At 44.4% G+C, this 16,210-nt stretch overlaps 1 protein-coding gene across 2 annotated transcripts in view; it reads right to left on the reverse strand.

Annotated features, from left to right (window-relative positions):
• RAD54B (RAD54 homolog B) overlaps positions 1-16,210 on the reverse strand; it is a 75,286-nt gene that overhangs the window by 57,594 nt on the left and 1,482 nt on the right. For both annotated transcript variants that reach the window (XM_064154700.1, XM_064154699.1), the window contains exons 2-3: positions 11,702-11,855; positions 10,150-10,324 (exon numbers count right to left, since the gene is read on the reverse strand). In XM_064154700.1, the coding sequence (XP_064010770.1) occupies positions 10,150-10,324; positions 11,702-11,839 (313 nt within the window). In that variant the 5' untranslated portion in view covers positions 11,840-11,855. The remainder of the gene's footprint in view (positions 1-10,149; positions 10,325-11,701; positions 11,856-16,210) is intronic.

Below are 16,210 nucleotides of genomic sequence, written 5' to 3' on the forward strand. Positions count from 1 at the left end.
TTAGGAGGAAGTTCCTGGCAGAGAGAGTGATTGGCATTGGAATGGGCTGCCCAGGGAGGTGGTGGAGTCACCATCCCTGGAGGTGTTCAAGCCAAGTCTGGATGAGGCACTTAGTGCCATGGTCTGGTTGACTGGCTAGGGCTGGGGGATAGGTTGGCCTGGATGAGCTTGGAGGTCTCTTCTGACCTGGCTCATTCTATGATTCTATGACCTCATGGAGCAGCTCCAGAAGAAGCCACCAAGATGATCAGAGGGCTGGAGCACCCCTGCTATGAAGACAGGCTGAAAGAATTGGGGCTGTTCAGCCTGGAGAGGAGAAGGCTTCAGGGAGATCTTAGAGATGGATTTCGATATCTGAAGGGGACTTACAGGAAACCTGGTTGATTTTATGACTTCTATGTTGTATACATATGTATTTCCCACACCAGGCTTTCCTCCCAGTCAGCCAGTGCATGGAAAGGATGGGGCCACTGATGGTGCTTGTGTTTCAATGAGTGTTGCATGTTCTGCATGGCTGGCCCTGTACCTGTGAATAATGTGTACACCTCCTTGGCTGCCTCTTGGGAATACATCCTGTGGAACAGGCCACAAAGCTGCAGCAGTTTCCTCTACACTGCGCTACCAGATGTAGCACCTCCTACTACAGACCTATCTAAACTTGTCTTATTCTATCACCTCATTGCTGAATGTTACTAGAGAGACCAAACTTTCCACACTCATGTAATTACAGCAGAATAGCACTACAAAGGCTTCTTTTGAGCAAGTGCCTAAAGGAATCAGTCTGAATTACATATTGTTCTGCAGGAGTGTAAAATAACCCTTGTAAAAATGAAGCTGGCTGCCAAAGACTTTTTTTTTTTCCTCTTGTAAAATAACTCTGCTCATCTGCCTAAGGTCGTATCAGTGCTTGGATGAGAAATCACAGAAGGTGAAAAGCATGGATATGGACACTAATGGTAGATACAGTTTTTCTGAGCTAAAACAATAGATGTAGCTCCAAGACAACTGAAGCGTTGCCATAGTCCACCTTTCATCCTACACCTTCCACCAACACTAACATTGATGCAAGATAATGCACAGACAGTTCAAGGAGATGATCCAGCTATGGACTGATTTTTCCCTCTTCTGTTGTGTTTGGAGTTTTTCTGTGGCAAGCATAGAGTTTCATCATAGAATTACAGATTGGAAGGGAATATGAGGATCATCTGGTCCAACCTTTCTAGATGATAGGACAGTTGAAATGCGATGGCCCAGTACCCTCTGAAGCCAAGTCTTAAAACTGATCTTAATAATTCAATCAACATAAATAAAGGACATTGCCAAAACAGGAACATCTGCCTCCCCTTACCCTGTCATGTTTCTGCCACTTCACTGTACTGATACAAGCACTCACAAACATTTTGAGCAAGTCAACTGCAAAATGAATCATTTTTTTCTTAGCTGGGTTACTTTTGGTATGCCATGGATAAATAACTTGCACAACAGAAGTAGACTGAAAAAGCTTCTTCAGACTCTATCTAGATCAGTTCAAGAACACAGTTTGCAATGCACCCTACAAAACTTTTTGTTAACATTCACTGAGTGAAGAGCAAACCACAGGGAGCAGGAAGGAGATTCTGGTCACTGCTGAAGAAAATAGCCAGACATTCAGCCCTCACATCATTACCTTCTCTACCTCTTGTTTTAAGCCTGTTTGCAAGGTACAGCTCATTTTTCCTTCATATTTTCAAGGTGGTATTCATTAATCTACTTAAAACCATGAAAAAAGGAAAGTCTCTGATTCAGTTTGCCATTGTTGTTAATTTGCTTGATGCTTTCCTTAAAAACAAAGAAACAAACAGATGCTACCCAGTTCAAATGTTAATATTTAAAACTTCAATTTTCAAATCTTTGTCTTTGGACAGCCATGAGAAAGGGGAGCTCTGAGAGTGTATCAGAGGAAATAAAGGAAAAATCAGCATGAGTATTCACAAACCAAGCCACAGCTCTCTGCTGAGGTCACAGAGCTTCAACAGCTGGAAAGTCAGACTGAAAACTGTAGGTAACAGGTTCAGGGTTTTGCTGTGGAAAAATCTAGAAATAAAACCTTTAAAATAACACAACTTGTGCATCTTGGAGAGCTATGAATCATAGATTCATAGAATGGCTCAGAGGTTGGAAAGAACCTTGGACATCATCTACAACAACTTCACTGCCATGGACAGGGACGGCTCTCCACTACACTCAGATGCTCAAGGCATCCAGCCTGGCCTTTAACACTCCCAGGGAGGAGGCAGCCACAGCCTTTCTGGGCAGCCAATTCCAGACTCTCACCACCCTCACACTGAAGAACTTCTTCCTAAGATCCAGTCTAAACCTACTCTTCCTCAGCTTCAAACCATTCCCCTTTGTCCTGTCTCTACACACCCTTATGAAAAGTCCCTCTGCAGATTTCCTGTAAGATCCCTTCAAGTATTGGAAGGCAGCTCTGAGGTCCCCCCAGAGCCTTCTCCAGGCTGAACACCCTCAGCTCCCTCAGCCTATCCTCATAGCAGAGGTGCTCCAGCCCTTGGATCATCATTGTGGCCCTCCTCTGGACCAGCTCCAACAGCTCTGTGTCCTTCTTAGGATGGAGACACCAGAAATGGATGTGGTATTCAGGGTGAGGTCTCACAAGAGCAGAGTAAAGGGGCAGAATCAGCTCTGTTGGCCACATCCCTCCTGATGAATCACAGCTATAATATAGTCAGGGATTAAAGTAGCCAAATGACTCCAAACTGCTGAAAAAACTCAATGGGCCCAAATTTTGCAAGTGACAGATTTGTATTGTGGAGAGTAACCATGTAAATTTAAGCACCCTGTAAAGAATGTCTTAAATTGGGGGAGCACCTTGGGTTAAGGGAGAAGAAAGATCCTTTGTCACATAGAAATGAGGAAGTATCTCTCCATGAGACATAAAAAAAAGGAGAAAAAGGAAGGAAAAATGAAAAAGGAAGGAAAAAAGTAAAAGAAATCACTATGAGATACAAGATTCAAAGACAAAAAACCTGTGAGAGAATTAGATGTTTTAAGAACGTGTCTTAAAAGACACAGTTTGATTCAGACAGCAATGAATGTTGAAGAGAACAACACCAGCTTAAGTGATACAGTCTGTGACCTTCTAATGCAAAAAATAGCAAACCAACAGATAAAGGATTCAGAAACTTCTGTGAAGTGGGCTCCAGAATAAATCTGAAGGAAGTCTGTTCACATTTAATAATGTGCAAGCAAACCAGCTCTGCAGAAACCAGAATTTAGCATTTGCAATCACCTAGGAGCCCGAAAATCCTAGGAACAAGAGGGCAATTGCAAGACTTGAATCAGAGCTGCAGTGAAACTCTGATCCTCCTGTGCTTCTGAGAAACTGTGAGAAGATCCAGCAGCTTGGATGGGCTGTGTTACACATCAGAGAATATACTGGGCTATAGTGGCAGCAGAAACATTTGGCAAGTATTGAGGCAGTTGCTCGCTCTCACAAATGAATTTGGCAGCTGCATAAGATGCCTTGAGCGTCTATAGGTGGCAAGGGCTGCAGAAGTTCCATTAGGTCATCATATAGTCCTCTGTACTGCCACAGTAGTAAGACAGTGCCAGGTCATTTGATCTGCCTGTCTTAAGAGCCTGCTGCAGCAAAGGGTGGGTGAGAAAGTTTTCCATTCCAAAGGCTTCTCACAGGGACAGTTGTTTCATGGGTTATCGCCAAACTAAGGGTTGCAGGCATTAAGTAGAGAGTTCATAGAGTCATAGAAGGATTTGGATTGGAAGAGACATTAAAGATAATAAAATTCCAAGGACACCTTCCATTTGAGCAGGTTGGCCTTGAACACCTCCAGGGAGGGGGCATCGTTGAGGATGACAAAGTTTTGTGAGCCAGAAGTTGCAATCAGTGAGCCATCAGGAAGGTGCAGTGCTTAAACACATTCCCAGCAGATTTCTTAGAAATACTTTTAAATCACTTGTGTTTCAAATAGCTTTCTTAAATTGATTTCTTTTCTTGTCTTCAACAACACTTTCACCATCAATTTTGCACTTTCTTGCTATACCTGGACCTCTCAGCCTGCTTATTTCGCATCTCCTGCATGATTATTTCTAAGTATTTCTAAAGGGAAGAACAAGGGCAAGCTTTACCTCTTTTTTTCCCTGCATCTGTGATCACTAGCTAGCACATACCAACTTCTAACATCTAATACTTCTTGCAGCTGCTGGAAGAAAAAGGGTGTGTGCCTCGTGACAAGCAGAGAAAACAGAGACATTAACAACATAATCATTACTTTTACACCACTCTCCTGAAACTAGCCTGAATTACACATGGCCTGCTCCAGAGCTCATAGCTAAAATTCACAGTATCAACAAGGTTGGAAGAGACCTCATAGATCATCAAGTCCCACCCTTTACCACAGAGGTCAAGGCTAGACCATGGCACCAAGTGCCACATCCAGTCCTGCCTTGAACAGCCCCAGGGACAGCGACTCCACCACCACCCCGGGCAGCCCATTCCAGTATCCAAGCACAAAAGCTAGCTACACTTCCATGCTCTCTGCTGAAGTATGGCATTCACTGTCCCTGGGGTTGTTCAAGAAAAGACTGGATGAGGCACTTAGTGCCATGATCTAATTGACTGGATAGGGCTGGGGGATAGGTTGGACTGGATGATCTTGGAGGTGTCTTCCAACCTGCCTGATTCTATGATTCAATATATGATTCTATGATTCCATCAATGTTTAGCACAACAAAATAAGAACTATTCAAATTAAACAAAATGTACATCCCCCCCAGATTATTGCTCTTCATCTCAGTCTGACCACCCAGAGCCCACACACTCAGATCTGTAACCATCCTTCGAAGTAAATTTGGCTTTAAGGCCTCTAAGTTATAATGCTGAGAGACTTTGCAGCACCATGAATTAGCTCTTTAATTTATAAGCCATGTCCTTTAACAAATAAAAGCTAAAAGCACCATTCTTTACAGAATCAGAAGTGCATCTAGTTGTACCTTCTCTGATCCTCTCTTCCAAACAAGCTTTTTGATGCCTGATCAGAAGCAGCTGAGAAACACAGAAAGCCTTGAAAGTGTGATTTTTCTCAGGATGTTTTGCTTAAATTCTTAAATCCCCATTAACAAGATTGCCTCCAGAAAAAAAAGAACCAGTGTAAGAGAAGCCAAGTTTCTGCTATTTTCCCATCTTTTCATAGAGAGAGATTGTGCTTTTAAATACTAACCTGAAAATACTTCCTCACCACTATTCCCTGCAGTTGACATTAAAGCAGCCTTCTCCATTGGTCTAATTTTGCTCAGTGGCTATTTTTAGGATGGTGAGATAACCATCTTATCACTATCTTGTTGATTTTGGGAAAGTCATATTGTGGCACAGCTTCTGTTCCAAGGGAAAACACTTAAGATCCAAAGCCAAGAGCTGGGACTGAACTCTAGTTATGCTGGCATGGCAACAAAGCGCATCTAAACAATAAGCACAGACACACAAAGATTTGGAGACTATCTCTGAAGGGATCCAGGCCAAGTCTATCATAATACATCTTCTGGTTCCCTTCAGTAAGACATTTATTGTCCCTCCACCTGAGAGCTACGTTCTCTCCACCTTCATATCTACTGGAGACAGTAGAACTGGGAGAAGGAAAAAGAAAAATCACAGCACACCCCTCTCCAACACACACTGAATTAAGACTTTGCAAAGTGTGGGAGACTGGAAAAGAAAAACATCCAAGACATTTCCATGGCTATGTATTTCACTCTTTTACTCATCTTCAACCCTCACACACACATGAGCTGATAATAAATGTTGTGAATTAAGAAAACAAGAAGTAAATGTGCGTACAGCATCCCTCAGAATAAATGAGGCTGAAAGAATTAATACTTCCAAAAGTGAATCCTTGAAAGTAGACTCTGCACAGAGCTAAGTCTCCAACTTTTAAAGTTACAGTGTTAGATTTTCAGTACAACCAAAGCCATATGCAAATGGTACATGAAAAACACTCAGAAACATCTGTCAAGAGACACAGAGTGAACAAAATAACCCTTTTGTGACAGACTTCCAATCTGTCTTCACCATTAAAAACAGTATTGAGAATGATTTCTGACAGAGTTCCTCTTGGAAGACACCTTAATAGATGTTAGTGATGGATGAAAGAAAAAGTGCTTCTGAACTAAAAACCAAACAGGAGGTGAGCTGTAGCAGAATCAAAGTGCATCTACCCAGCTTTTCTGGCTCACCTACATGACATTCAGACAATGAAATCACAGAACAACTAGACTTTTGCATCTAAGTATACAAGTGAAAGAGGTAACTATTTACACACACAGAGTGGCTCAGGTTGGAAAACACCTTAGAGATCATTTGCTCTGACCTCCCTGCCATGGAAGAGGACACCACTCTGTGGCTCAAAGCTTCATCCAGTCTGGACTTAAACACTTTCAGGGAGGAGGCATCCACAACCTCCATGGGCAGTCTATTCCAGAGTCTCACCACTGAAACACTTCTTCCTAAGATTTAATCTAAATCTATTCTCACTCAGCTTCAAACCATTCCTCTTTGTCCTACTGCTGGACACACTTATGAAAAGTTCCTCTGCAGCTTTCCTGGAGGATCCCTTCAGGTGTTGGAAGGCAGCTCTAAGGATCCTCTGGAGTCTTCTCCAGGCTGAACAACCCCAGCTCCCCCAGCTTGTCTTCCTAGCCAAGGTGCTCCAGCCCTTGGATCATCTTTGTGGCCCTAACTCCAACAGCTCTGTGTCTTTCTTATGCTGGGGACACCATGCTATAATAAACCCCAAGTATATATCAAAGTATATATAGTAAGCTAAAAGGAAAAAAAACTAAAGCAGCATTCTCCTAGATTAAAAATACCATCAGAAAGTAAGTTGCAGATAATAAACATGAATTAAATTTGTTGTGGATATTGGTTACATAAATAAAGACTAAAAATGCTAAGTTTAAGAAGGCAATGTTGTAGGTTCTGGCCAATCCTATTCAGTAGCAACACTGAGGAGATACTAAGTACAGTTCAGAGATTTGCCTGTCCACTGTTCCTTCAAATTCAGTTTGATTTTTTCCTTTGTTATTGTTTATAGGCCCTCAGAATACAATGAGACCAAGCAGATACACAGCAATTCTAACAGCCAAATGTCTTTGGAAGGATATTATAATATTTTGTTTTCAATCACTGTTAAATAAACATGTTAAAAGTCACTCCCATTTTTAAAGAGCACACAGGCTTATCTGACAGAATCCTCTGGAGGCATGTGAAAAAAAAGTACTAATGACAATGTCAGATCAGTTACCTCCCCTCCACACATCCTTTGGCAGTGTCAACAAATGCTGCATTCTGAATACAAAACAGAGGTACCAAAGAGACTGCCCCATGCTCTTTACTCTTAACAAGCAAATACTCATCAGGAGGAAAGTTCATTTTCCTACAAGGAGATGTATTTATGGAAAAACATCATTTTCCAGTATTCACAACTCACAGTTGTGATTAGTAAGCTGCCTGTTGAACAGCTGGTTGAGTATCTTACAAACTGTCTTAATATTACAACACACAGGTTTCACTACACAACAGTTCACAGCATCATAGAATGCCAGGGGACTAGATGGGACCTCGAAAGATTCAAACTCCATTACAAAGCAGGACACTTAGATCATACAAGAATGCATCCAGGTGGGTTTTGAACATCTCTAGAAAAGGAGACTCCACAACCTCTCTCTGCAACCTGCTCCAGGGCTCCAGCACCCTCACAGTAAAAAAATTTCCTCATGTTGAGGTGGAATTTTCTGTGGTTGAGTTTAAGTCTGCTGCCCCATGTCCTATGCCTGGGTATCACTGAAAAGAACCTGGCTCCATCCTCCTGACACCCTCCCTTTAGATAGTTGTACATGTTGATCACATCCCCTCTCAGCCTTCTCTTCCCTGGACTAAACAGAGCTCTCAGCCTTTCCTCATAAGAGAGATGCTATAGTCCCTAAACCATCCTCATAGCTCTCCACTGAACTCTCTCCAGCAGTTCCTTGTCCCTCTTGAACTGAGGAGCCCAGAACTGGACACAGTGTTCCAGATGTGGTCTAACTAGGGCTAAGGAGAGGAGGAGAAGAACCTCCCTCGACCTGCTGACACAGTCTTCTTGAGACACTCAAGCATACTATTTGCCTTCTTGGCCACCAGGGCACAGTGGCTGCAATCTTATTAAAATGTCTTTAGATCTATCTCACCTCATAAAATTACTGAATCACTTAGCCTTTAAGTGAGAATTTTTGGGGGAGGGGAAGTCTATTTTGAAAAGAAGCTTAGAAAAGAAGTATTTTTAAAGCCAGATCTGTTCTAACTGTTAGATTGATGCTATCTAATCAAATCCTTACTTGTCTCCTCCAGGAAATGGACACCATGTGTCAAGGAGGTTCTTCTGAAAGAATGCACAGTCTTTTCAGAGCTGGGTCTCAGAAAGCTCTGTGAACAGCACAGTTGTCCAGAGGGCCACAGGTGTTTCACAAGAATCTCAATGGAAACTGAGGGATTTATTTACACATTACACTGTGGCACTGGAAAACTCAAACACAGCAACTCTGAGTATCACATAAAGCTAACAGTTCTAATCTACATTAAATGCTGTGCAGACAACAAACCAAACTAACACAGACTTTTTCAATCTTTTAATTATTTTTATACCACTTTAACAGAAAACTATTCATTGGCTGCAGAGACTGGCAGTCAGATAGAATTCCATTACAATGTTAATAATAATCACAGAATGTCTTAGGTTGGAAGGGATCTCAGAGATCATCTATTCCACAGGCAAGGACACCTCTTAATTAGATTCAGCTGCTCAAGGCTTCATCCAGTCTGGCCTTAAACACCTCCCTAGGCAGCCTATTCCAGAGTCTCACCACCCTCAGACTGAAGAACTTCTTCCTAAGATCCAGTCTAACCCTGCTCTCCCTCAGCTTCAAACCATTCCCTGTGTGCTGTCTCTAGACACCCTTAGGAAAATTCCCTCTGCAGCCTTCCTGGAGGATCCCTTCAGCTATTGGAAGCCAGCTCTAAGGTCCTCTCACTTTTTTTTCTTTTCCAGGCTGAACATCCCCAGCTCTCTCAGCCTATCCTCATAGCAGAGGTGTTCCAGCCCTTGGAACATCTTTGTGGCCTCCTCTGGATTTGCTGCAACAGGACTGTGTTCTCCTTGTGATCATAGAATCAGTGAGGTTGGAAAAGACCTCCAAGCTCATCCAGTCCAACCTAGCACCCAGCCCTAGCCAGTCAACCATACCATGGCACTAAGTGCCTCATCCAGGCTTTTCTTGAAGACCCTCAGGGACGGTGACTCCACCACCTCCCTGGGCAGCCCATTCCAATGGCAAACCACTCTCTCTTTGAAGAACTTCCTCCTAACATCCACTCTGTGTGCTGCAAAATGAAGGCATTGCCTAGCTTTCAGGTACTCAAAGCATTTCCAGAGATAGAGATACCAGCACTGGATGCAGCATGCAAGGTGGGATCTCACAAGAGCAGCATAAAGGAACAGAATCCCCTTTCTTGTCTTGCTGGTTCTGGCTTTCACAACTGGTTTCCCTTACTTCTGAACTTCATACCAAACCAGCTTTGACAAAATAATTTCATTTCACACTACAAAGGAGGTTATGGTTTACATCATCTACATTATTGCTATATTAGCTGTAATGAATAGCAGACAGAAGTGATGTGAAGGGTAGACACTATCTTGAAGAACCTAAGTTTTTAACAAATTACTTCAGTTTAAGGTGGCCTCCATTCAGGATCATTTTCACAGCACAATAGTTGCATCACCACTGAACCTGATGACACTTCTAGAAAGAAGGCATCCACAACCTCTCTGGGCAGCCTATTCCTATTACTCTGGATTGAGTTAACTGTAGGACTCTTATGGAAGACATACTACCAAGTGGCTTCTAAACCATCAACTCTTTTCCTTTTCTACTAAAAAACTCTTCATTTGTTTATGTTTTTTTTTCACTCTTAAACCAGCAGAACACCAAACAATGCCAACACTACATGACTCATATTAACAGTTTACCAAACTTTAGCATGTAAATCATAAGCATTAAAATTCCTTTAGAAAACGTGGCAGTAAATAAGAACAAATGTATTACCTGCTTTGGGTGTATTTAGTGTTTCCATTTCCACCTTGCTGCACTTACTAATGCTGAAACGTTTTTTTGTAGTCCTTCCTTTAACAGTTGACTCCACAGATTGTGTAAAATTTGCATTTTGATTCTGGTCATATATTTTGGAAAGTGGAGAAGCACTTCCCTTTATGTCATCTATCTGTGAAAGAGAAACAAGTTCACAATAGCATTCCCTTCATGCATTGGAAGAGAAATAGAGAAGAGAGCAACAAGAGAGTTAAGAGACTAATTAATCCTTCACAGAAACATGCACCTCAGTGTTCACAAGACCAAAACAGCAGCACACAATATCAAACACCACTTGTGCAAGTGGTGAATTTAATGGAAACCTCCTGTAGATAAAGATCAGCACAAGTTGTGATGCTTTTTTTTTTTTGGTTGATATTAAAGGTTTCAGAGAAATTTCTTGCAGCAAGACTGTAACTCAAAGTACTCACATTTCACTACTAAGTGTTTTAGGTTTGTAACTGCTTTTGCCAAAACGTTTTAAACATTTGAATCCAAAGCCCATGCCAAGGTACAATCCATACCTCAGCTACACTGAGTATTGATGTTGGGTTCAATGCTCATTATTTTTATTTATTTGAGTTCAATACTCATTACTTTTATTTATTATTTCACTTCATAAATAAGATCAAGTATAATAAGAGCAAGAATATAAAAATCTATTCTGAATAGATTATCTAAGCATATCACAGAATGTTAGGGGTTGGAAGGGACCTCAAAAGCTCATCTAGCCCAACCTCCCTGACAGAGCAGGAGCAGCTAGAGCAGGTCACACAGGAACAGATACAGGTGGGTTTTGAATGTCTCCAGAGAAGGAGACTCCACAACCTCTCTGGGTAGCTTGCTCCAGGGCTCTGGCACCCTCACAGGGAAGAAGCTTTCCCTTCTGTTCCCAGGGCACCTCCTCTGCTCCAGCTTGCACCCAGTGCCCCTTGTCCTGCCATTGGACATCCATGAGCAGAGCCTAGCTCTGTCCTCCTGACACTGCCCTGCACATGCCGATCGACGTGAACGAGGGCAACCCTCAAGTTCCTTTGCTCCAGGCTACAGAGTCCCAGCTCCCTCAGCCTCTCCTCATAAGGGAGATGTTTCACTCCATCACCTTTGTGCCTCTGCACTGGACTCTCAAGCAGTTCCCTGAGGTCTTTCTTGAACTGAGTGGCCCAGAACTGGACACAATACTCCACCCCCAGCCTCACCAGGGCAGAGTAAAGGCAGAGGAGAACCTCTCTTGACCTACTCACCACACCCCTTCTGATACACCCCAGGATGCCATTGGCCTTCTTGGCCACAAGGGCACATTGCTGGCTCATGGTCATTCTTTTCTCCCTCAGGATCCTCAGGTCCCTTTCCCCTACTGCTCTCCAACAGGTTAATCCCCAACCCATACCAGTCCATAGGGCTGTTATGCAAGATTCTAAACTTGTCTGTGTTGTAGTAGCTTAGATGCTATTTTTCAGTTACAATACTGTAGGAACAAATATACTTTTAAGTGCATTGGTCACTTTACCTCCTTTAATTTCATTTCTTGGTCCATCTCCTTAGGTTCATTCTTGAGATGAACTGTGGTAGCTTTTCCTGGTGGAATAAACCTTGGCTTTTTGGTTACATTTCCTACCACTTGACTTGGAGCTGCTGATCGCCTCATATTGAGTTGTATTGCTCTGGAGGGTGGAGAGGAAAGAAGGAAGGAAGCAGATAAAGATAAATGCAGTCAGAATGGGGTTTAAATATAGAGATATATCTGTAGATAATAATATAAGCAATATAAACCAAAATACAGCATAAAATATTTTCAGTTAAAAGCCTTAATTCACAAGCATAAAACAACTTAAAAGCAGCAGCATTGCAGTGTCTTATTTAAGTACCAAGGAGACAGTACAGCAAATTCTGCAGTGGAGCATCTCCTTTTTCATTTGAAAAGTCAATAATGAGGGAGAGTAGATTTAGACCTTGATGGGCAGAGGCCAATGGGATGGCGTTCAATAGCTCCAAGTGCAGGGTGCTGCACTTTGGCCACAACAACCCCATGCAGAGATACAGGCTGGGGTCGGAGTGGCTGAGAGCAGCCAGACAGAGAGGGATCTGGGGGTGCTGATTGATACCTGCCTGAACATGAGCCAGCAGTGTGCCCAGGTGGCCAAGAGAGCCAGTGGCATCCTGGCCTGCATCAGGAATGGTGTGGCCAGCAGGAGCAGGGAGGTCATTCTGCCCCTGGACTCTGCACTGGTTAGACCACACCTTGAGTGCTGTGTTCAGTTCTGGGCCCCCCAGTTTAGGAGGGACATTGAGATGCTTGAGAGTGTCCAGAGAAGGGCGACAAGGCTGGGGAGAGGCCTTGAGCACAGCCCTACGAGGAGAGGCTGAGGGAGCTGGGATTGGTTAGCCTGGAGAAGAGGAGGCTCAGGGGAGACCTTATTGCTGTCTACAACTACCCGAGGGGAGGTTGTGGCCAGGAGGAGGTTGCTCTCTTCTCTCAGGTGGCCAGCACCAGAACAAGAGGACACAGCCTCAGGCTGCGCCAGGGGAGATTTAGGCTGGAGGTGAGGAGAAAGTTCTTCCCTGAGAGAGTCATTGGCCACTGGAATGGGCTGCCCGGGGAGGTGGTGGAGTCGCCGTCCCTGGAGCTGTTCAAGGCAGGACTGGACGTGGCACTTGGTGCCATGGTCTGGTATTGAGCTCTGTGGTAAAGGGTTGGACTTGATGATCTGTGAGGTCTCTTCCAACCTTGGTGATACTGTGTGATACTGTGTGTGACTGGATCTTAGGAAGAAGTCCTTCAGCACACAGGTGGTGAGACTCTGGAAGAGGCTGCTCAGAGGGCTGTGGATGCTCTCTGCCTGGAAGCGTTTTAAAGGCCAGGTTGGATGAGGCCTTGGGAAGCCAAATCTAGTTGAGAGGTGACCCTGCATATAGCTGGGCAGTTGGAACAGATGATCTCTAAGGTCCCTTCCAACCTAAGCCACTTTGAAATTCTGTGATGACAAAACATGCTTGCAGTCACTAGAGTAACAAATTGTCATCTCAGTACTTCAAAGTACAAGAATAAAAGCCAGGGGGAAAAAAAATCCAATAGAATAATCCAGCACTGCAATGATGGAGGCAAGCATGGAACAGCAATTTATGGAAGATGCTTTAGTTTAATTCTCCATATGTACATGGACTCTTCATTTTAGTTACCAACTACCAAGTAAAAATAAACCATGAAGAGATGCAGACGCTACCTTCTCTACCTCCCTCTCACCTTAAGAGCATGTTTGCATCCTGTGTTTCTGCAGTTTTTGACGCTACCCTGCACTCCAGTGGCTTACAAGGGCACAACAACCTTTCTTCCCTTTCTTCTGAACAGTTAGTACATACCAGATGCTGTTACTAGCTGCAAACCTATATGGCAAAACATCCTGTCACTTCCACTGTGGCTGTTACTAAGCATACAAGGAAAGAGCTTTGTCTCTGTGCCAACAGTTCACCCAATTTCAGCCTGCTAGACAACAGTGTTAACACATGAACTTCAGTTCACCTTGTGCAATAAGGGATCAGCTTGATTGTTACAACAGCAGTGCCTGCTGTATAAACAACTGGTAGTCAGTCTGAAAGCTGCAGAGGTGTCAAGAACCCTCCAGAAATGCGGGCTGCAATTGGCAGTGCTGACCACAACCAGCTTTAGGTGCTGAACAGGTTCTCTGCCCAGTCCTCTAATGCACAATGGCACATGGGAAGCCAACCGAGGACTTGATCATGACCCTACATGTGGACTATGCATAGCTGTATAGCACTGAAGTGTATACATATACATAGCACTGAAGTGCTACACTAACTCTGCCTACTGCACTTCTAGACCTTGTCACATCTCCTGTGGAACAGGGCAGTTCTGCAGCTGATAATCTGCACAAGAATGGTGTGGTCAGCAGGAGCAGGGAGGTCATTCTGCCCCTGTACTCTGCACTGGTTAGACCACACCTTGAGTGCTGTGTTCAGTTCTGGGCTCCCCAGTTTAGGAGGGACATTGAGATGCTTGAGCGTGTCCAGAGAAGGGCAACGAGGCTGGGGAGAGGCCTTGAGCACAGCCCTACGAGGAGAGGCTGAGGGAGCTGGGATTGGTTAGCCTGGAGAAGAGGAGGCTCAGGGGTGACCTTAGTGCTGTCTACAGCTACCTGAGGGGAGGTTGTGGCCAGGAGGAGGTTGCTCTCATCTCTCAGGTGGCCAGCACCAGAACAAGAGGACACAGCCTCAGGCTGTGCCAGGGGAGATTTAGGCTGGAGGTGAGGAGAAAGTTCTTCCCTGAGAGAGTCATTGGACACTGGAATGGGCTGCCCGGGGAGGTGGTGGAGTCGCCGTCCCTGGAGCTGTTCAAGGCAGGACTGGACGTGGCACTTGGTGCCATGGTCTGGCCTTGAGCTCTGTGCTAAAGGGTTGGACTTGATGATCTGTGAGGTCTCTTCCAACCCTGATGATACTGTGATATCTGTAATCAAAGTGTGCTGGTTTCCAAATCCATTTGGACTTTGCACTGCCATTGGGTCTTAAACCACAAAAAGAGACTCATTAAGAGATTTGAAAATTAATAAGAAATTGAAAGATTCATAACTCAGTAACTTCGTTCCCTGTCTGCAACTATGAAAACCATCAGGGGGTCGTGTTTGTTAAAATCCAGTATTGCTTCCAGTAATACATCTTTCTCCCTGTGCCTTCAAAAGATAGGATTTATGAAATACAATGTAAACTACAATAAATAATAAGGTTTAGATTTTTCATCTTTATAGTCCTATATAGAAAAAAAAAATATCACAGATTCACAGATTGCATTGGGCTGGAAGAGACCCTCAAAAGGCATCTTGGCCAACCTCCCTGCACTCAGCAGAGACACCTCGAACTACAGCAGGCTGTGCAGGGACACATCCAGTCTGATCTTCAGTGTCTCCGGGGATGAGGCCTCAACCACAGCCCTGGGTAGCCTGTGCCAGGATTTCACCACTCTCACTGTGCAGAACTTCCTCCTGATGTCCAGCCCAAATGTGCCCTGCTCCAGTTTCAAACCATTACACTCATCACCACAAGCCCTTCTAAAGAGTACCTCTCCAGTCTTCCTGCAGATCCCCTTCAGAGATCAAAATGTGGCTCTAAGGTCTCCCCAGAGCCTTCTCTTCTCCAGGCTGAACAGCCCCAGTTCTTTCAGCCTGTCTTCATAGCAGAGGTGCTTGGTGATCCTCCTCTGGACTTGCTCTGTCAAGTCTGTGTCTCTCTTGTGTTAGAGGCCCCAGAGTTGGACACAGCACTGCAGGTGAGGTCCCAGCAGAGCAAAGCAGAGTGGCAGAATCACCTCACTTGATCTGCTAGCCACACTGCTTTTGATGCTGCCCAGGATGCCATTGGCCTTCTGAGCTGCAGGTGCCCTTTGCTGGCTCATGTCCAGCTTCTCCTTCATCAACACCCCCAAGCCCTTTTCTGCAGGGCTGCTCTCCACTTCATCATCCCCCAGCCTGGACTGATAGCAAGGGTTGCCCCAACCTATCTGCAGGACCTTGCACTTTGCCTTATTGACCCTCATGAGATCCTCCTCATCCCACCTCTCCAGCTTGTCCAGGTCCCTCCGGATGGCACCTATCCCATCCTTCAGACTTATCAGCGGCACCACTCAGCTTGGTATCAGCTTTACACTTGCTGAGGTTGCCTCAGTCTCACTATGACTGATGTGAGAGCTTGTGGGTGGGATCTGAGCAGGTGCAGCAAGAGCATGGAACAACTCCACATGACAACTAAATCACCTAACAAGCAAATGAGCCCTTTCCTGTGCAGTAACCACCACTCAGAGCCACCCTGGTCGTGCGATGGTGCTAGCAGGTGCAGCTGAGGGAAGAAACAGCTGAAGGACATGAGAACAGCACAGGTCCTGCCTGCTATTAGCAACCTAGCTTGGACAAATGAACCATAAAACCACAGCCTGAAACGCCTCAGCAAAGCCTCTTGTTTTGCAAGCACTGAATTCAGGAGCGTTTTTCTCCTTAAAGGCATCTTGAAA

This window comes from Pogoniulus pusillus, chromosome 14 (genome assembly GCF_015220805.1).
Source record: "Pogoniulus pusillus isolate bPogPus1 chromosome 14, bPogPus1.pri, whole genome shotgun sequence".
Lineage (NCBI taxonomy): Eukaryota > Metazoa > Chordata > Aves > Piciformes > Lybiidae > Pogoniulus > Pogoniulus pusillus.